Consider the following 21,497-nt stretch of genomic DNA (forward strand, 5'->3'; position numbering starts at 1 on the left):
ATCTCCCTTGTTGGTCTTACATGGATGCTTGAAGACCTGAATCTTTAGTGCACCAGTACATATTATTTATTTTAAATGCTTTTTCTTGCATATCTCTATCAAACGGTGATAACGCAGTTTCAGAACACGCAGCGTCTCTTGCTGCCACCACGAGAAGAATGCACATCTGCTGTCTGCTTATGAAACAGCTGGTAGCGAGAGACAGAGGTTACTTGAGTGAGAACTGAACGCTAACCCTCAGAGGCGAGCTTACAGGAAAGCTGTCGCTCTCCTACCCACTCAGGGAAGACTTCAGTTCATTGTGGTCTTGCTTACGCTTTGGGGTTCATTGCTTTGGATTAGGAGCAATCGTGCTGCTATCTTATTGGTTCAATAATATAAAAAAAAATCTCACTTAGCGAGCCTTTGTGGTTTTTGATAACGGGTATCTTTCCATCCTCAGACGTGTTTTAATGCAAGACAATACCATGCTTGTGGTGAAAAGTGTTCCAACAAACAGGCGGATTAACTGCTTCATTATTATAATAGTGAATATACACCAGTCTTATGCATCACCTAGAATTTATTTTACCATGGGACGACTTGTAAATGCGAAATTACTTTTTTCAGATCCCTGTAGAGACGAAAAGGAAACCCACCTTGCATTGTGCAAAGCTAATTAAAGGGGTAACTGCATCAAACTTAGCGTGTACTGCACACGGTGTCTGCACCCAACAGGCTGATGGGTCTATTTCCCAGAAGTGTCATGCTGAAAGCAGCCCTCGCCTTGCAGAAGCTACAACAGCAGCACAGAACGGGTGAGGTGGGGGTCTAACCAGTGCTGCTGTTCCACAGACACGGGAGGTTAAAATGAATCACTGAACCAGCAAGTATCATTATTAATTACTATTTATCACACAGTCGCCCTTCTTTCTGTGACATAATGGACATGCTTGTGGTCTTGCTTATATACATGTAATAACACCTGAAAATGCATTACGCAAAAATCATGAAGACATTAAAAAAGTCTGAATTAATAAAAATGCACGTTATAGTACTTGATGATCAAAAACATCATGCGTCACCCTCCTCACCAGAAGAGGAGTAACAGTCTAGTCCCAGGACGTGACCTGCTCGGTCCTCGGTCGACCCCACGATGTGAGCTTCCCCAGGTGATTTCTCCGCTGATCCCACCCCTGACCCATCACCGTGCTCTGTATCGCTGCTTTGCGTTGGCAATGTCTGCCTGACTGAAGCGTTCGCGAGGTTTGGCAGGCCAGATATCAGCACCCTGGCGAGGCTTTGTATTTGAGAGGGGCCTCGCTGAGCGGAAGGTCCTCTGAACGCAGCAGCGGCCACCGCCAGCCTTGTGTGGTTGAAGGAGAGGGGCCGGTCCTGGTCAGCGCAGGTGGCGTCCGAGGTTTCCGAGGTTGGGGGGTTGGTGTGGGCGGGGACAGCGGGCTGATGCTTGGTGTGACTCCCCAGGTGTGACTCAACGGACCGAAGGGTTTTCACTGTGAATGAGAGCAAATTGATAGCACTGCAGTTCCAAAAAGAAGCAGCAGCGTTTAGAAAAAAACACAGCAAGGATAATCCTAATGAGACACACATTAACACGACAATAGGTAACGTAAACAATGGACAGAATATAATGTTGTACGTCACACTATGAAAAATAATTATGAAGACACAGTAAAAATGCCAAACTATATAATCTCTGTCACTGTTTATTGACAATTAGACTTAACATTTAACACTGACCTATACTTGGAGCGTCTTGGGTGTCTGCCCGTCTCTTGCAGTACGCTCGAGGAGCCCATGGCTTATGCTTGCAAGAGGGGTCAAGGACTCGTAGTTTGGCGATGTAGTTTTTGTACTCCTTTTCTAAAGAGTCAATGCGCAGCTGGAACTCGGCTATCTTCCTCTCCGGGTAATGAGACAGCTGAGACTGCTGAGAGAGACACGATAAAAAAAGAGATATTAATAATGAGAGAAAGGGCAGCTTATTGGCTGTCATGGAAACCATCCGCTATACCTATTAGTAACACACCTGAAGATAGTACTCTATCTCGTTCTTGATACTGGGGATCCATTTTTTTACAGAAGAAACTGAATTAAGGGCAGACTGCAAAGACAAAGCGGGGAAACACATCTGAGTAAAAAGTAAAGTAATAACAATAACAACAGTAGTTTATGACGTCATTTATTACCAGTTTGGGTCTTCTCTCGTGTACATCCCTGAGGCGTCCCTCTGTCGGTGAGACATTGATGATGATGAATATATTTATTAGATAGATTGTTAGAATACAAGTACAGTCACACAGTAGCATGTATTACAGTACAAATACGGTCAAACATCCTGTCTAAGAGGAGCATTTCAAAAAAGCCTCTGCAGTCTTGTTTCCGTTGGAAGTCCTTTGTACATAAATTGAATTGAAAGATGGGAGATAGTTGCTGTGCAGATGACGAAGGCAGTAAGGGAACATTGTGGACAGAAGCTTTGTTGTGTTCCTGTAAAATCTTTTCAGCTGCTAGGCTGTGTACCTAGAATTACCTTAACTAATATGTATTAAAGCCAGCGGGCCGTACAGCAGGATGTTTGTATAAGGACCAAATAGTCATTAAATAGCGTATATATATATATATATATATATATTATGAATATTAACTGCTCACCGTCTCTTTCTTTCTGGAGCCACAGTCTGTTCAGTCTCCCTTGCTGCTTCTCCTCGTTTCTTGCCATTGTAAATGTCGCATGGCAGCTGGTCAAGAAAAACAACACCACGTGATCCGTGTTTACTGTCACGTGTTACTAACATCTCGCGAGACCAACAAGTGAAAAGTGCGCTTCTGCTTGTGCTGCGATTTTTCTTATTGGAAATGACAAACCGTGTTCTCATTGTTTGTGTGTGATAAAGAGAAACACAGAGGGAGTAGAATGGTGTTGCTCCCCAGAGGACCAGATATCGGTGTCATTTTATCTTACATACAAAGTATCAAATAAAATAAAAATATATTTTTTATGATGTTGCTAAAATATTGCAGTAAAGGTAACACCGCTTTGCATTGAAAATACTACAAGTGCATTCAGGTTCTTAGTGAGTACATTTACAAATCAAATGTATTTATTATACATATTATTTAATTATCATTATTGGTGCAGATTATCATTCCAATACTGTAACCAGGTGAGACGCAATAGTTTTAAGCAACGTTCCCTCTAAGGTGCGCTCACTGCTCGTGCGTAAATACGCACAGCTGATACGGTCTTCGCGCAGCGAAAATCTACGTTGCGCACAAAAGAAAAACCAACCTTTATGTTATTTATTTGTATTGTGTACTTTGAGATTTGCTTTCAAATGTAAAGTGCGTTTAAAATAAAACGTATTATTATGGTGTTGTCCAAAGGACTGCTCAGGGAGTTTGTGTGTTTGCTCAGCCGCATGAAAACTGAGAGGGAACATTGGTTCTAAGTCTCAGGACTGAATAAAGCCGAGAAGAGAGTCGACTAAATTCCCGGAATACACGCCTCCTGCGTCATGACGTAGATCTTCCGAGCGATCCCTCTCCTTATTTGGTAGAGAATGACTCTGCTTTCCGGAATGATGTCACGCTGACCCAAGTTTGAGATATCGGAAGAGGTGGAGGTAGATATAATGAGGATTTAATTCCCTTCATAATAAAAGACACAGAAAAGCAGTACTAACTAATACGCATATAGGCGCAAACCCACTCCATCCTTTCATTATGAATTAAAAATATATCAGACATTCGTTTATGAACGTATTAAGGGATGAAATTTGTAAATAAACTACATTTATGCAGCAAACTATGAATAACCTCTGTATAGTAAGAAAACATATTTACGTAGAAGAAATGAATAATAAACAAACGAAAGACAAAATTGTTAAACGCATTAATAGAGCTCTAGGTCACTTTTGTATCAAATACTGCCTTATTACGCATTAAAATACGACCAATATATGCTTTAAGCCTGCAAGGTCATTGCCTCTTCTGTTTCTTTGTCACTTGATAAATCAATAATCATTGAAACGGCAGCGTCTCGTCACAAAGGAACATAAGTCTGTGTCTCCCCCTGCTGGTTCTTTGTAAGCATGGCGCACTGGTGGCTTATGGGAGTTGGAGGACTGGTTGATTTGTGTGCCATGCGTGACGCGCCTCGCCTCATTCACCTGTAAATAGTGAATATGCACAAGAGAGGTTCATATTAAGCCTAAATGCTCTCAGTGGTATGAAAGCCAGACCTACTACTACTACTACTACTACTACTACTACTACTACGACTACTAGCAAACTGAATATCTTTGGAAATGTATAATTAGATGCTACATCTTGTGTTATCTGGAATTAAAGATGTGGTATTGATGCTGTTTTGACTGTTTAGATTTCCAACTTTAATAGACTCATTACAGTTATTATAATTGTAAGCACACTCTATGGTGACGACATATTAATAGACACAATGTTAAAATCATTGTCCGGTCATTTCCTTTGCTTGGCATACTTGTGTTTGTCTTTATTCACAACCGGAAAGGAAGTCATGTTGAATAACTCAGTGGTGTAACTGCATTTAAGACGTGCTATGATTTCCTTATTTTTTTTGCAGTAGAATTTGTTTTGCATACTTCAACCTGTTGTAATTACAACATTTTTTTTTTTACCATTGTACTAACTCTGAAGAAATTGCGAGTTTGTGTATTATACTCAATGGATGGATGAATTTTCCAGGCCTGTGTGCAAAGACATATAGCGATAACCATGTGATCTAAAAGTCTTATTTGGAGTACTGGCCTTCATTAGTCAGCAAGTGAACCTGACCCGTCAGTTGAAACACATTCACTGAGCCCGGATCAATACTTGCATTAATGGAATTTACCTTGAGGTACTGGGAACAAGCAGCTCTTGTAACACGTTGCAACATGCTTTATTGTTTGAGCTCTGACATGGCACACCCACCCAAGAACACAGAGGCGAGGTTGCTTCATTTTATCTGGTTTATTTTTCTTAAATATTGATTAGATTCTGAAGTGCTCAGAAAAACAAACATTAAAAAAAATTATACAGTATTCTTATGACAAATGGTAAACTTAAGTACTCCGTGTTGATCTTATATACATATAACAATGAGTGAAACCCCATTAAACGACTTTAGAAAAAAAAACAAGTCAATCTTGAAGCTTTTCTAACGTAATTTCTTACAATTAAGAAAAAGTACTTTGTACTGCAACTCAGAAGTCAGGCAGCTTACATCCGCGCCAACGAGCCCAGGTTTGAGGCCATTACGCGTACAGCAAGAAATACGTCTCTGTTGAAATCCGCTAATACTGAAGTTCATGGTTCCTGCAGAGCTGGGTGTAAATCAAGAAAACAGTCTCGTCCAGTTCTGCACGAACCAGAGGCAGAATCCGCTCCTGCTGGTCGCCATACCCCCCCCTGTGGTTTATGGCTACTGTCCCGAGTGGATCTCTGGGCCGCGCCGAAGGGGCGCGCGTGGAACCCCCCCACCCACCCACGGGGCCTGTCAGTGTCACGGTCAGTCACTTTCACAGGAAGTGTCCGCTTCCTTCACCTTTAGGGTCCCCCCCCCCATCCCCCCCTCTCTGACCCCCCCTCAGAAGGTCTGGAGCTGCTGCGTTAACATGAGCTGACAGCCGCTGTTCACGTGGTTCATCACTTTCTGCTTCAGCTGCGCCACCTGCTCCCGCAGCGCGTTGGCGGTGGACGCCAGCTCGGAGTTCTGACACTTCAGGTTCTTCACTTTGTCCTCCAGCCGGGAGATGCGCTCCAGCTTCCTCTTTCGGCACTTGGAGGCGGCGACGCGGTTCCTCATGCGCTTTCTCTCGGCCTTGATGCGCTCCTGGCTCTCCATGTCGATCGGGGAGAGCGGCGGGCTCTCTCCCGGCATCTCGGGCACGGTCTGCGGCTCTTCCTTGAGCGCAGCGAGGCGGGGGATTTGCGCGGAGGTCGCCTGCCCGTAGATCGGGAGCTGAGGCGCAGCAGCGGGGAAGGACATCGCCGGAGCCGAGGCGGCGTAACTCGGCGCCGACACGGTGCTGATCGCCGGGTTGAAAGTGTTCAAGTCCTCGTAAACCGGCGACTCGGAACGCATGGCGGCGTTATTGTTGTAACCGGTGGCACCGGCGACAGGCGGCTGGGCGGCGGCGACGCCGGCTTGGGGCGCCGAGGTGACGCGCACAGGCGTGCCGGGCATGTGCTGGTGGTGCAGCTCGGCCAAGGCTCGGACGAATCCCTCCGCGAAGCCCTCCTGCTCGTCGGTGACGTTCTTGGGGCACAAGAACTGCGTCGGGGTCGGCGTGGTGGTGATGAGCCCGTTGTTGGACTGGATGATGAGCCGCTCCAACTCCGGGGAGGCCAGTTTCAGCAAGCCCACGTCGGGAGAGGTGAGGATGTCGCTGGCTTTTACGCGCAGGTGAGGCTTCAGAGCGCGCGTCGGGTCGGAGAGGTTCAGGGTCATGTTGTGTTTCAACGCTTTGGGGTTGCTGTAGCCGAAGCCGGCGCTGTCGTGCTGGGAGAACGCGTTCAGGGAGTCGTCGTAGAAAGTAGTTTCCATCTTGGTATGCATAGAAGAAAAGCCGGCGCTACTTTACGGTCTGATACGAAACAACTTCCTCTCCTTCCTGGGTTTATCAGCGGAGGAAAAAAGAATGGTTTCCAAACGTCCTTTCCGCGCGTAAAAACAAACTTCCAAACTTTGTGTTGCACTTTCTTGACACAGGACTGACTTCTATCAGCCAGCGACGATTGTTCGGCTTTTGCCAAAGTATCCACACTTGTAATCTGGTGCGTAAAGTAACGCTGCGTCTGTCTGTCAGGCACCAGAACTGTCGGCAGCGTTCCGGGTGGCCGTGCAGATACTCTGAGCTTTACGCAGCGTGGAGGCAAACCTTATCTGCAGCCGCTGCCCGTCTGAAACTAAAAATAGCCATGATGTCATAAACGCGCTCGCTCATTGGCTGGAGGGCGTGTCCCCCAGGCGGGGCTTATGCTTCAGATAAATAGCGTTGCCTTGACGACCAGATTCTTTAAACTCGCGTTGAATTGTGGGATGAGGTAATGCTGTATTATGGGATGACGTCTTGTTTTTGAATATCTGCTTACCCGCTTTCCTGTCAGTGTTCAAGCTGCAGGTCTCCCGATGCGCTTCAGCTATACTGCATAAGAAGAAGAAGAAGAAGAAGAAAAAGTACGCGTAGAAGTATTCAGTTTAAACATAACCTGGAACTTCCAGATTCGCTGCGTAAAAACGCACGTGCCTCTCACCGTTGGCTGCAGCAGCTGGTCACCGGTCACTCGCTGGCTCACAAAAGTAGCACAGGATGAGTTTTTACGCGTTTCTTTTATTTTCAATTCAGGTTGGATTTTGTTTTTGTGCGCTGCGGAGATTTTCTCTGCGCGAAGAACGCATCAGCTGTGCGTAATTGCGCGCGCGCGCAGCGTAGAGGGAGCGTTGCCTGGAAGTCTGTAATAGTCTCTCAGTTTCATGAATTCATCTTTCAGCTTCTTGAAAATATCTGAAAACAGCTGATCAACACTGATTGGAGATTAAGTGAAAATACACTATTATATTATATACTGATGTAATACGTTTATCACTTTTTATCTGTCTTAAGGAGATGTTTTTATTGCAATGGCCATATAAGAAAATTAGTCTCATAATATATTCAATTCCATACTGTCATTCAATGTTTTCCAAGTTTCAAGCACTAACTGAAAACGGCACAACATGAGTAAAATTGATGTTGCACCAAAAATTTCTGTTGTATTCCATTTCATACGGTATACTAATATGGTACTACATATATCTGACCAAAATGCATTGCTGCATAGAGCTCTAATGTCTGTGGGATACAAGTGGAAAAAATTGTAGGCTCAAAAATCATGGAAAAATGAAACTATTATATGAAAACAAAATATATATTTTTCCTTGTGACATGTTAAGGCCTTAGAGATATTGATGTGGTTTTGGGTGATGATCTAATAGTCTTCTATTGCACACGTAGATAACACTTTCCACATTTACATAGTTTAGGACTGCGTGGAAAAGAAGATAAGATTTGACAGGTTAATAGAAGCAAAGCTATTATCACTGATAGACCTAATGACGTCGGTCATTTACCTGAAGTGTAGCACTGGGATACTTTCCTGCTTACCAATCTTCCCCTCCCTTTACTCATTGCCGGATACAGATTTAGTGGGACCTTTTTGCTTTATCTACTGCAAAGACCACCAAAAAAAAAAAAAGAAAAGCTATATTTAAGACCTTTAATTTCAGCTCCAACTATAATTTTTTAAAAGCTGCATTTACAGTTGCCTGTTCATAGTCATAAAGAGCGAGCACCTTGCCTATTATCCATGTCACCGTGTGTAATTAGTGTAGTGCAGTCCATTGTCCCCTGGCCTTCGGTCAGAAATCACAGCTGGTTTAATGGCAGGAGGTTAACTGGTGCGCCTTGCGTGTTACCCCCCCGAGCCTTCCACAGTCCCACTGTCTGGGTCATCTTGTGCCCTGGCAGCTTTACTACCTACCATCCCCAGCACACCACATCTAAATATGTCCCCCTTGTGTGACAAGTAAATCAGGCTATATGGCGCTGGCTGGCCAGAGAAGCACCGGCGGAGGCCAAACCAGATCATAAAACACCGCCTCAGTCGGACATTTTATAGCTCCTAATGTTGTCTTTATGTACTGATGCATACGTAAAGCCAATCAATGGCAATCAATAAAGTCAGATATAATCTAACTTTGGATCCAGTGTAGTTTCTTTTATGATTTAAATCCTTTGTTTTTTACAGATGTGCAAATTAACACCTTCTTTACCGACTTTACAAACCCCTTGATTCACTAGTCCAGGGTTAAGTTTGGTGAACATTAAATTCATTTAAAGGCAAACTCACTTTCAATAATTCCTTAATTGTCTATGTCTGTATCCTTTGCTTGTCATATTTGTAACAACGTTTGCTCAGGGAATGTAATAAAGGATACATAGTAAAGCTTTTCCCTCATCTGATGGGTTCTCTCTAACAAAAACATGCAATACAGGTGAATTTGTCTCTTTTAAAGGGATTGCAGGCATGAATGTGAGTGTTATTATTATTTTTTATGTCTATCAACTGTACCCCCCCCCCACACACACACACACAGGATAAGCAGTTTCAGAAAATAAATGAATGAATAATGAAGCTAAAACTTTCTGCAGCTTGTTTACACGCTGCGCTCAACTGGAATGTTCTGAAATATTTATCCACTTCAACTCATTAATCTATTCATGATTGCTTTTTGAAGCCCAGTACATGAAAGAATCAGAAGTCGGTGGTCTGGTGGCCAAAATGTGCCAGCAGGGCTCCTCATGTATGACTTCAGGCGTCCATCCCCTGTTCCTCCTTGCAGCATTATTAACAACCATCCAGTGGAGCTGGTGCCCAAATACAAATATCTGGGCACCATAATCGACAACAAGCTCAAATGTGAGATGCTGTGCAAGAAAGGCCAGCAGCGATTCTTCTGTCTGAGGAAGCTCGCTAAATTCCAGGTGGACAGGAGCCTGATGAAGATGTTTTATTGTGCCTTCATTGGATCCGGGGTGAACTTCAGCTGTCTGGATGAAGTTTTTCAGCTTCACCTGCTGAAGAAAGCGAAGTCGATTCGCAGGGACAAAAATCCTCCCCTAAATCTGGAATATAAGCTGCTTCCATCGGGTGTTCGACTGGCACTCCCCGGGGTCACTAAAAATAGATATAAGTTCTCTTTTGTCCCACTCTCCATCAGGGCCCTGAATGACACAGAAAGGAGGTGACCCTGCCTGTGTTTATGTATGGATGTAACCTGTTTGCATGTTTGCACTGTTTTTATCATGTATACTATGCACCTTTACAACGATGCTGCTCTTAACTCTTGTCTTACATGTCCCTTAAACGTTGTATAAAGCGTGTGGAACTGCTGTAAACCAAATTGCCCTCCGAGGGACAAAAAAATAAAAGTGAAGTGAAGTGAAGTGATCACCCAATGTCCATAATATATGAATTACGTTAGGGTAAAACATATGATGTCATTCAAAGTTATTCTGTCATTTAAATTAAAGTTATTTTCAGAGGCAAATCCCATTCCGGAGTCAGACCTGGGTGGATTCTGTTTTATACACGTTCAAATTGTTTTTGATACAGGGCCCTTAAATGTTTCAATGTGGCTAGAATGGATTGGGTCTGCTTTTCTTCCTTGGCCGCCATGCGGTAAGTTATGAGGGGGCAACCACAGGGTGGTAGCTTGCCAAAGTAATGCGCTGTGTAGGAATGTATGGGAAAAGTAGCTTGAGAAAACCGGCTATTTAAATGGATATTCAACATGAGGTTGGGAAATCCTTTTGCTGCCTAGGTTCAGGGTCTGGATATGCGATCACGTGTAGAACCTATTCAGTGTTGACCTATATGTAGCCGGATAGAACCAGAGGCCTTGGAGCAAAGACACCAGTTCATGTCACATTCAACCGATATTAATTAGAATTAAAGTATTTAATTACAAGGTGGGTATTTGTAATAATGTATGATTAATTCATACAAGCATGCACAAGTGATGTGGGTGCTGGTTGATTTGGGGATTCATTGCCAGCAGTGAAACAGTAAAACTCTTTTATGAAAACATCTGATTAGTGAGACTAATTTGAGACTTGCTGCTCTTGTGAAATTGTTTCTGGTTGGGGATTTTGGAAAGTGAGGTTTCACTACTATGAAATAAACAAACATAGTAGATGGATAGTCAGCAGCATATCTTTTACTTTGCTGCTTTCTGTATGTTTTTCATCCTCACTCTTTCCTCGCATCGGCTCCATCTTCCTGCTGGAGTTTTTATTGTTACCTCTCACTTTCTCCTGATTCTTCCCTGTTTCACTCTCCCATTGCTGTTTTTTTTTTTTTACCCTCTGGACTGCATTCCAAATATTGTCCACTTACACCCTCTCACATGTTGCCTTTTTCTTATCTTTCTCCTCCTCCTGTCCCCCCCCTCCCTCGCTCTTTCTCTCGTCCCTCTCATCTTACTCCTATCAGTGACTGCTCAGGCAGCAGGATTTCCCCTGTGATGGAAACAGGCTGTGGCTCACTTGTTTTGTTTCAGCAGTTCATTTCAGCCAAATCTCAGAGTCCACGCTGCTTGTGCTGGTGTCATTTAATGTCAAACCATGACATTGGACAAAAGACTGCATGGTTCCCCGTACATGCGCTAGTGAAAAGAAACTGAAGCATGAAAAAACAGCTTAAATTGAACATCCCTTGATGTTTTTAGGAGGCTGCGGGGGGCAGGGAGACACAGCATTTTAAGTTTAGAACCTCACCGGAGGTAAATATCTAGTATTCTTCCTTTTTTATTTTCTGGGACAAAAAAATATGATATTGACTATTGAAGTTGTTGTCTGTCATAACAGGCTATTTCTGTGTTTCATTTGTCTATTCTTGTCTTAAATTATATATAGTGAACACACACACACACACACACACACACTTGCACCTTTGTCATTATCATTATACTGGGGCTACCATCTTTCTAATGAAAAAGGAAAGACCCAACTAAGTGACAAATGTACCTCTTTGCCTTCTTGATTTACGACATGATGTAAAAGTAGGAATCACTGTGTCTGATTCCCCCCCCCACACACACACCTACACACACACACACACAGATTGAATCTCCCTGAGTGATGTCTCATTGTTCTGCCCTTCACCAACTGTGGGATGAATGTTTGATGCCGGCCTTTGACAGGGCTTTCCAGGCGCTGTTTTAATTAATATGTCCATAAAATGAACCCTGATTCCGAGCAGCCTCTCTGGCACCCTCAGCTACAAAAGACTTTATTAGCTTTGACAATTAATCGCCGCTAAGTACCCAGACTAATCACATCTTAGATTTATTCCTGAGTATCATATGGAATATTGATTGCCTCTCTCTCTCATTTTGAACCTTTCAGCGCACCGTAACTCATTCGGGCAATGACGTCACCGGGTACAGATGGGCACACTGAAGGGTTTTCTTTTTGACTTCTTGCATTTGAGCTACAGATGCTTTTTATCTTGGTGAAGACAAGAGAACAACTTCAGCTAAAGGTTTACATAGAGTGAGATCAGTATATTTGTAGGGAGTGTGTGTGTGTGTGTGTGTGTGTGTGCATGCGTTTTCATTTGTTGTCTCAGTGTAATTTAATCTGTGAGAGTGGGTCTGGGCCTCATTATGTAAATTAAATAACCCAATCTAAAAGGCAGTGAGCAGGACACACACACACACACACACACACACACAAAATACAGGGACTTTCTAACACTGTATGTAGGTTGTGTGCGCACACGGAGCTTCTGTGCAAGTGTGTGTGTGTGTGTGTGTCTGTCTGTACACTCAGAGACCTGTATGCGTCCTCAGCTGGCTCTCTGTAACAGGGAGGTGAGTGTGTCAGTGTGCCACCAGGGAAAATGATCGATAGCTATTAAAACCCGCCCATGCCTCAGTCCAGATGGAAGGCTATTTGTGTGTGAATATGTGTGAGTGTGTGTGTGTGTGTGTGTGTGTAGTCTGTTTAGTCATGATCAAGGTCTGTGTTTGTACAGGTGGGACACGATATGGCAGCAGCGCTAACCTGTTCCATTCCATTTAGCTCTGCAGGCTCGGGGACCTTACCACCGCTCAAGGAGTATGTGTTTGAGTTTCTGTGTTAATATGTCTGGCTACATTTGTGATAATGAGCTTATTTTCAGCAGTGATTTATGCATAAACAAGTGTTGCCTTCACTGACTCTAAATAAGAATATCTAAATGGCTGAAATTAGAAAAATGAAAAGTCCCTTTAAAGGAACTTTGCTGTTAATTGTGTTTACACTTGGCCACCATCCAACACTCCACACCTTTGTGTTTCACTCTGTGTGGGTGTTGTGGACCTTTGCTCATACATATACTGTACAAGCTATAGCAGTAAACGCTGGTGGGAGTGCTTCATTTCTAAGTGGTAGTTTCTTACAAAGAAAAGATAACAATCTTGCAGCACATACTATGTGTGGACGTACTATGAGTTTAAGGTGCCGCAATCAGGAGCTAAATCTATGGAATGTCCTTCCGGTCTCTCGACCAATCATTGATCTGTATTTGCTCAGTGTGGCTCTGGGCACTCTGGCCATGAGAAATCTTTGCAAAATCATGCTTCTACTTTAGTACACTTGCGCATGTGTGTTTCCATTGTGTGTGTGTGGCTATGTGCGCAGTCAGACTGGTTTGTCAGAGAGGAAAAGAAAATCGTAACCAATACGGAATAGTGCATGCACATAAACGCACGTGCTGTCCATGTTTCACATTCAAAGATACGCCAGTGACTGAGGGAGTTGGAAACCTCTCCGCTCTGTCCTGGCTCGATCTCAGAAGGTTGAGGCCTCAGCTGTGACTCTTATCGCATACTGATACCGCGTGTGTACACATTTGTGTGCCGATATGTGTGTGTTTGTATAACCCTGTATATGTGTGTGTGCATGGTTGACAAAACACAGACTGGCTCATGGGACCGCTCAAGTTTTGTGTTTTTACTCTGTCAAGAAGGCCATTACCATGGCGTCGAAGGTCAGGTGGTCTGACCAGGGGGCCCAGATATATTTATATGTTTGAGTTTATATGTGTTCCTGATGAATAACCTATCAGGAAAGCTTGCCTGTCTCTTCTTTAGTTTCCAGAGGGTTTTGGTGATTCTCAAGATAATTCCTGCGGCAGTTCTGCTTGTCTGATGGATGCGATTGCTACGAGACTGGCCACCCTGCAGGGTCCAAGGCTTTAGACCTTGTGCACCCAGAGATATCTAAATATACAAGTATCCTTGAGCAACTCTTTGATCACTTCCTTGTGTCAAATAAGCTGCAAGAAGCTGTAGAAACTCTGGTCATATGCAACACGATATGGATTACATCTCGGTTTTCTGGCCAGGCCTGCTTTTCCCTAGAAAAAGAAAATGGATGGATGCTGTTAATTGTCTCTCGGGGTTCAGTGGGAGCAGGTTTACCTCTGCAGACTTGCTTTTCAAAATGTAAACAGTCACAATATTGGTTTGATATTTTTGAATATACCCTTATTATCATTTATGCGTTAGATGGCAAAGTTGATATCATGCTCATATCTGTACAGTCATTATGGAATTGCAGCCAGCAGCTCGTTACCTTCAACTAAAGACTTGGAACAGTGAGGCTCAGACGTACAACTATTACTTTCAGCAAGGTGAAAGGTTTCCCTTTTTTATAGACCTGATGCTACACCACGGCGGCTAGCTTTTATTTACTGGATGGATGTTTTTGTCTTGTTTTATATTTGTGTTGGGTTTGCTGTTTTGTTCACCTGTCCAGGGACTACAGATAAATAGTTTGTTCATAACAGATTGATTTGTTTTTTATTCATTCGTATGAATAACTAAGAATCCGACCGAAAGTTTCAAACAAAATTAGTGTTTAATTAATTCATAAAATGTATGATACATTCATCAAAATTGAATTACAGAATTACTAATTACTAACTTGTTATTAACCTGAGGTTGCAGATGTGTTAAGCAATGTATATTTATATTTTTGGGACTTTTCAGCTCCTGTTTGTGAACAAATCAAAGCATGTACCTTTAAGTGAAACGTTCTGATCAATACATTTACTATAATAGCTTAATTTAGTCTCGCCTGTCATGCCCACATGTCTCAACGACGTTGGTAGAGTGATGTGCATTAAAACAGGCAGTGGAGGAAGTAGTTTTGGTGTAATTGTAATAAATGACTGGGCTAACTGGCGCTAATTAGCCATTGTGAAGGTATGCGAGTCACAGCTTGAGTCTTTGACAGGCCAGGTTACGACACCTATGATAACACAGCTGCTTCTTATTCCCCTGCGTCTGGCAGCGATTACATTGGAACTGAACGACTCTGTTTTTATTATTGTTGGGCCCAAGGATATATTTGCCTTCATCTTAATATTTGTTCACGTGCTGCACGTTGGAGTCTTGAATTTGGAATGGATAAATTGAGAGGGAGAAGAGGCAGACGTCACTTTCAGTAGATGCAGAAGCTCTCAGACACTCACACACTCACATTCAGCTTATCACAAACGCCCTGCTGTCTAGAGCTGTCTGGGCGCCATGCCGGTTAGCAGTGGGCGCATGACGTTACAGGGGAGCAGGATTCCATTGTCTTTGACGTCTGTCCGCCTTCAGCAGTGTGTGCATGTGTGTGTGTGCTTGTGTGTTTCTGCACAGCACAGAAGTGAAACCAGTGTCGCCCCAGCACCGTCCCCTCTCTTTCAACCATAATGTGAAATACAAAACCCAAAAAGCGGCGTCACCTATAACCGCCTCACAAACCTGCTGTTTCTGTTGATGAGTCTGTTCTATGTTGCAGGCAGTTTATGGGCTGTATGTTTACAGTGACATTTTAGATGTTGCACATGAGAACAATAAAACATTTGAGGAAGTCACTGCTGTGCAGGAGGGTAACCTGTTAGTGCTACAGACCATCACAGAGAGTGCATGCCGCCCAGGTCTGTGCACCCATCAGTCGACATGCTCCCATGTCTCAGTTACGACTGTGTGCCACATATATGTTGTGGGTGACACAAGGACAGGCCTCAGTGGAGCAAGCACTGTCTTTCAAGAACGGCAGGAAGGACGTACAATGACATTTCTCAGGCAGTTTCCTCTCTGTGCAGAAGCACTGAAAATGAGGCGCAGTGCCAGATTCTTCTCCTCTCGCCTCAGGTTCGGTTTTAAGAGTCTGTGAACATACATAGCAAACAACGTGATCGGCGTCTGACTGATTGATGGCCTTGTTTGTCAACGCTGCTCTGGTTCTACATTAGCACATTTTAAAAAACACACCCTGTTTTTATGCGATTGTTTTGTTTTTCCAAAGCACAAACTTGTGTTTTCTCTACACTCTGTGCAGTTTTGCTAGAAGTTACTGCAAACACTCAAGTCATTGTACTAGCGCACCTGAAAGCTGTGTTTATTTTCCCTGCCTTTGCAAATGCAAGCTCTGTTTTGTACGTCGGTCCTGAGAGCAACTTCCTGAGGTTCTCTCCAAGCTTCCTGTCTGACAAGTTAGAGGCTATCTGCAAACGCTATACCCTTTCAAGCAACACAGGTCCATGCAGCTGTTTCCTCTGATGATTATGGATCAGAAACACACACACACACACACACACATGCATGCATGGTCTGAGATTTCAGAGAGACTACAAAACATGTAAAAAGGGGCAGAAGGGAAGAATAGTTTCTCCAAAGTTTTCTTTCATGTTGTGAGGATGCTTTTAAGTGTTCAGTGTGCGCCATGAGTCCATGATTATCTGTGGAAGACGTGGTGCATTTCTGTCAGTGAGTTTCTATGTGTATATGTAGGCTTTGGAACATCTGCTCCTCATTGGCTTTGTGTTTCCTCCTCTACATAGCCCACCTTTGTCGTGGGTGCTGGACTCCCAAGCTCTTCTGCTGAAAATGAGGGCAAAGCAGAGATGAAGTGTGGAAGGGGGAAACCCTGTAGTCATTTCAGATGAGCAAATTTTATTTGTGTTAATTGTTCATTGCAAGCTTAAGTTCTCCCTTTCCACAACTTTCGGCTTCATTTGCCTTTGCTCTTTCCTTCTTTCCCCCCTCTGCGTTTCTCCTGTGGCCTTGCTCTCTCTCCATCCGCCTCCCTCAAGGCAGCAGATGTTGTGTCTGTGTCCAGATGTTTTGTATTTATCACTCTTCAATCACATCTTTAACAAACTCTCATACCGTAAACATTTACAGAGGCGTCCCCTCTCCTCTGTTGCAACAGTGCACAGGAAGAAAGGGGCTGACATTAAAGACGGCGTGAATCAGACCATGCGAAGGCTGGGAGTCAAACACTGAATGTGAAAAGGAAAGGTCAAATCCAGTGTCGCCTTTGTGTGCATATGCCCGTTGCTGTCAGTGACAGCTGTTCATGCGATCCACTGTAGAATGGAACACACACAATGCGCTAGTGCACACATGCACACACACACACATGCATTGTTTCTACATTGCTTTGTGTCCAAAATCTGATCTGCTGACAGTGTACATTGATTTGAACTCTGTTCTGTCGCTTGCTTGCAGTTACGGTAAACTAAAGGACGTCTTGAGATCTGCTTTAAATGCATGCTCCAGAAACAAACTCTCCCCGCTGCTCTCTCTCTCTCTCTCTCTCTCACAAGCAGCCATGGAGGGAAGGATCAGCTATTAACATTGAGCAACTCAGCAGTAACATACCAATAACAAAACCATAAATAATTCCTTCTGCAGTTCACCTGGTTCGTTCTGCCTTGGACGTTGTTAGAACAAGCAGAGAGACAAGAGCACATACCAGTTCATAGACATGTAGATCAATGCCCATGCATGCTAACGCGCCTGTAACAAATATTTAGATTGCAGTGTGTGTGTCTCTGTGTGCATGTTTGCATAATAAACACATTAACTAAGGAAAATGATCCTATCACAATTTTCACTAGAAGGGTTATGTTTTTTTTTTTCATGCTATAAAAAAATTATTGACAATTATTTCTAGTTTCACTGACTGACAATGAATATGGTAATATCTACAAAATGCTATCAGCATTGCTTTATAGGCGAACTCCACTCCACCCTTATGATGCTCTCTGGACTAGCGAGCAGCATGCTAAGACACAAACACAGGACTTCATGCACAAAGAGTGAGCCCGAAGCAGCCCAGTTAATGCCACTTTCGACCTTTGAGTCACGTTCTGTGAACCCAGAAAGGTGGAGACTGGGTGCTGAAGACAGGCTTTCCAGGCATTGTGTTGTGTCGACAGGATATGTGAGGAGGGAGAGTTCTATTGTGCTGAAGCCTGTTTAGTTTATAAATACTCCTCCAATGTAGATCTGCTGCACCACGACTGAGCTCTTATTCTGTGGTGTTGAGTTTGAAAGGGTTGAAAGGGCATGAGTAGAAACAGGAAAAGAAGGAGACCAGCAGCAATTATGCTGAAACCACAGGACAAAATCTGGCACCGAGGTGTGAGCCTCGGCTTCATAAAATGACATGACCCCCCCCTTTATTACTTACCCATGCTTTATGGACATAGACTCATCGACCACACTCTAGTCTCATCCTGGCAGGAACATCATACTGATTTCATACTGCCCAACGCATCCCTTACCCAGGTGATGACAGTCGTCACATTTAACATGCAGGTTCTTAATCCCTCATTTATATCCAGTTAACCTCTGTTCGTCCTCGGACACGTCGGCCTGGGGACACGGAGCCGGCGAGTAGGTCACCAGACAGACAGCTGCTGCTCCAGGGTGACAGTCCAAGCTTCACTTGGACCTCACTTGTCTGCCTGGCAAACACAAACGCATGCAGATCCCTCGATAGCCATTTTTACAGCTGTTTTTCACCTTCACCATGTCACATCGATTTGGTAAAAAAAGTAAAAATCTCATCCTTATTCCACCTCTGTGCTGATGGAAGAGCGAGGAACAATGCTAAAACAGTGGGCAGGAAAAGATTGGGGCATTTTGATGCTGCATTTTGGGTGCGGCTCACAACCAGGAGATGTAAAAAGGAACAAGTGAAAGTTAGCAGGTAAATGAAAGGAAAAAGAAAAACAGTACAAGATCTATCTGAGACCAGCCATGTAACAGGGACGATCGATGATTGCTCTTGCCATGTTATCTCAGCGTTTACAAAGTGCCCTGCAGAGCACACGTAACACATTGAGCGAGATGCTACTGGGTTACACACATCAAGCTATCCATCCATTTTCTTGCAGACGAGACGAATCCAATCGTCTCGTCTACAGTCTCGAGTCTGCTGGAGCCTATCTCAGCTGGCTACGGGCGAGAGGCGGAGCACACCCCGAATGAGATACCAGCTCATTGCGTGGCCACACAAAATACAAACGACTCACGCACATATTTGGTGTGATAAATACACCTAAGCTGCATGTTTTTGGTGGGAGTACCCGGCGAGAACACAAACAGATACTCTCTCTCTCCCCCTCTCTCTCTGCACTTAGTTCTCAGAAGGACCAATGCACAGGAAAACTACTGAGTCATGAGTATGACATAAAATTCGATCTTCATTTCCCCTTCGGCATCTGAGCTTTGATTTTCATCTCTCTCTCACACTGTGTGTGTGTGTGTGTGTGTATACCCTTGGATATATCAGTAATGAAATTAAAAGCCTTATTTTATTCCAATTGTTGATGCTACAAGTTCCACCCTATAGATTGCCGACCTTTAATAAAGCTTTGTTTTGAATGACTGCAGACGATTCGAAGTAACAACAAAAAGAGCAGGAACATTGGTTAATGGCTAAATCGGAGTCACATACATTCCTTCATTGTCCCCAAGCATTGAAAAATAAGAGGGAACAGAAGGTGGAGGAGCAGAAGATGAGGGGTTTCAGATTGGGGGAGGAGGTGAGGTGAGATGGGACCGCGAGTAGTGGAGAAAGATGAGGAGATAGAGTGAGGGGAGGGGAAACTCCCACAGGGAGGTTCATCTGTCTGCATATGTAATGAAAAGATAGTCATCCATGTAGCCGCCTAATGTTGTGTATCGACGCACGCCACTCTCTATAATCAGTCGCATTTGCAGAGGTTACAGGCTTTGTTGAGGTCTCCCTGCCTGGAGGCAAACCAAAGCCTTTCAACTTGGGGGCTCGTGGACCACCCTACCCTCAACTGGTATGCACTCAATCCCCCCCTCGATCCCCGGCTCTGTAGTAGATGTCAGAGGTCAGGAGCTGGCAGGTGATTGGATGTTGTTGTGGTAAGAGAATACTCCACCGCTAAGTGCTGAAAAAAACACCAACTGTCTCTGATATTGCTGGCCCATGTGTGTGTGTGTGTGTGTGTGTGTGTGTGTGTGAGAGAGAGAGAGAGAGAGAGAGTGAGAATAAAGGTCAAGGAGGAACAAGGACCAGATTTTTGTTTTGAACTAGACCTTCTCAGAATCCATGTGTCCATGTGAGCCTGAGCCTGAGCCTGAATGTGTGTGCATATAAAATGTTGGACGATTATTAACATCAGCTACAACATTTTACATTTCTTCAGATACATCTCCCATCAAAGTTAGACAAACAGTAACATTCATACTCCACATAATTCAGGTTGAGGTGTTGGAGAATTTAAGACGGGATAAGATAGAAGTTGGCCAGGCGTGGATGAAGTCTGGTGCGGCTCTAGTGTGAAGCTCGCTCTGTGAATGGGATGTTAGTTGGTGCGTGAATGTGTTATGTGATGAAATACCAGTTCAATTAGAAACCATCAATCAAAGGACATATACTAAATGTGCCACTGGTCATCATGGAGTACATTTCTGTCTAAATAAATACCACTATATGAGTTAAAGAAACAATGAGATGTTTAATTCTTAATTAATTATTTTGCTGCAGGATCAGCTTATTATTGGGTCTTTAGATGATAATTGATTTTTGTGTGTGTGTGTCAGCATATATGTGAGACGCAGGCTCAGGGTTGACATGAGGCACATGCTGAGAACATACAAAGGTTGTTAGATGTGACCACACACACACACACAAACACACACAATAAGTGTTTCAGCCTGGAGGTTGTGGACTGAGAGGATTCGCGAGTATAATTATGGGTCTATTCTCATCACTCTTCATCAGAAGGTTAAAGTGCTCTCTTGGCGCGCCCTTCTCCACTTTAGTTTGATTGAAAAGACTCTCAAGTAGACAAAGTTTCCAACATGGCTTGGATGAAACGCATGGACAGATTCACATGTGCATGCCAGTGCACACACATTGAAAAACAGCTGTTGTATACTAATTTTTATGTGCACACAATGTTTTCTTGGCTGTGTCTCAGCTCCCTAAAGTTCAAACAGCTTATTGTAGATATTCTGGGTTAATGCTGGACTGACTTGTTCTCTCTCTCTCTTTCTCTCAGACACACACACGTGTACACACCCTTACACACCCATATGCAGCCTTGCCAAATGTTTCACTGCAATGGGGAAACTGACTGCAGCCACTTCTCATGTAAGCTTTTTCTTTCTCTCACCTCATCTACACTTTTCAACCGCACTCTCCCTTCGCTGCATGCAATAAATAATTGCAAAGTGAGGCTCAATAATTAGCTGGCATGGGTGTGAGAGGGCTATCAAGATGAGGGAATGCCCGTAGGAATGGGATAATATGCAGGGACGGAGTGGAGAATGAAAGGGTAGACCGAGCGGAGTAAAACAGCAGTGGTTGCTGCAGCCAAGCAAACCCAATGACCCCCCCTCCTCCAGCCAGTGCTTTCCGTCTCTGATGTTCTTTTCTGGCAGCAGCAAGTTGTCTCCATCCCGGCCAGGCCCTGCCTGTCCTCTCTCAGCCTCACCTAGCATACCAATCATGGTCCAGCCCCGCCCGTCTGCTCACCCAACCCAACAGGAGGGCAAGTATGGAAGCTCAGCTGCTCACATGAAACACAAGAAAACTTTTATAGCTTCATAGTAATAA

At 43.8% G+C, this 21,497-nt stretch overlaps 2 protein-coding genes across 2 annotated transcripts; both read right to left on the reverse strand.

The window, feature by feature from the left end:
• Positions 1–580: 580 nt before the first annotated feature.
• On the reverse strand, positions 581–2,722 carry si:dkey-86e18.1 (uncharacterized protein LOC557342 homolog). Its single transcript, XM_068743868.1, has 5 exons — positions 2,656–2,722; positions 2,190–2,230; positions 2,030–2,104; positions 1,741–1,930; positions 581–1,493 (listed from the first exon to the last, which is right to left on the reverse strand). The coding sequence occupies exons 1-5, from the start codon at positions 2,720–2,722 to the stop codon at positions 1,054–1,056; spliced, it is 813 nt and encodes a 270-aa protein (XP_068599969.1). The 3' UTR covers positions 581–1,053.
• A 2,874-nt stretch (positions 2,723–5,596) lies between these two features.
• Positions 5,597–6,855, reverse strand: jun (Jun proto-oncogene, AP-1 transcription factor subunit). Its single transcript, XM_068743140.1, has one exon. The coding sequence runs from the start codon at positions 6,581–6,583 to the stop codon at positions 5,612–5,614; it is 972 nt and encodes a 323-aa protein (XP_068599241.1). The 5' UTR covers positions 6,584–6,855; the 3' UTR covers positions 5,597–5,611.
• Positions 6,856–21,497: the final 14,642 nt, after the last annotated feature.

The sequence above is a fragment of the Brachionichthys hirsutus genome, chromosome 9, assembly GCF_040956055.1.
Source record: "Brachionichthys hirsutus isolate HB-005 chromosome 9, CSIRO-AGI_Bhir_v1, whole genome shotgun sequence".
NCBI lineage: Eukaryota > Metazoa > Chordata > Actinopteri > Lophiiformes > Brachionichthyidae > Brachionichthys > Brachionichthys hirsutus.

Coding starts and splice junctions, on each gene's coding strand:
- si:dkey-86e18.1 (XM_068743868.1), bottom strand. CDS start 2,722: ATGGCAAGAAACGAGGAGAAGCAGCAAGGGAGACTGAACAGACTGTGG. Junction 2,231..2,655: donor GCTCCAGAAAGAAAGAGACG/GTGAGCAGTTAA, acceptor TCTCACCGACAG/AGGGACGCCTCAGGGATGTA. Junction 1,931..2,029: donor AGATAGAGTACTATCTTCAG/GTGTGTTACTAA, acceptor TGTCTCTCTCAG/CAGTCTCAGCTGTCTCATTA.
- jun (XM_068743140.1), bottom strand. CDS start 6,583: ATGCATACCAAGATGGAAACTACTTTCTACGACGACTCCCTGAACGCG.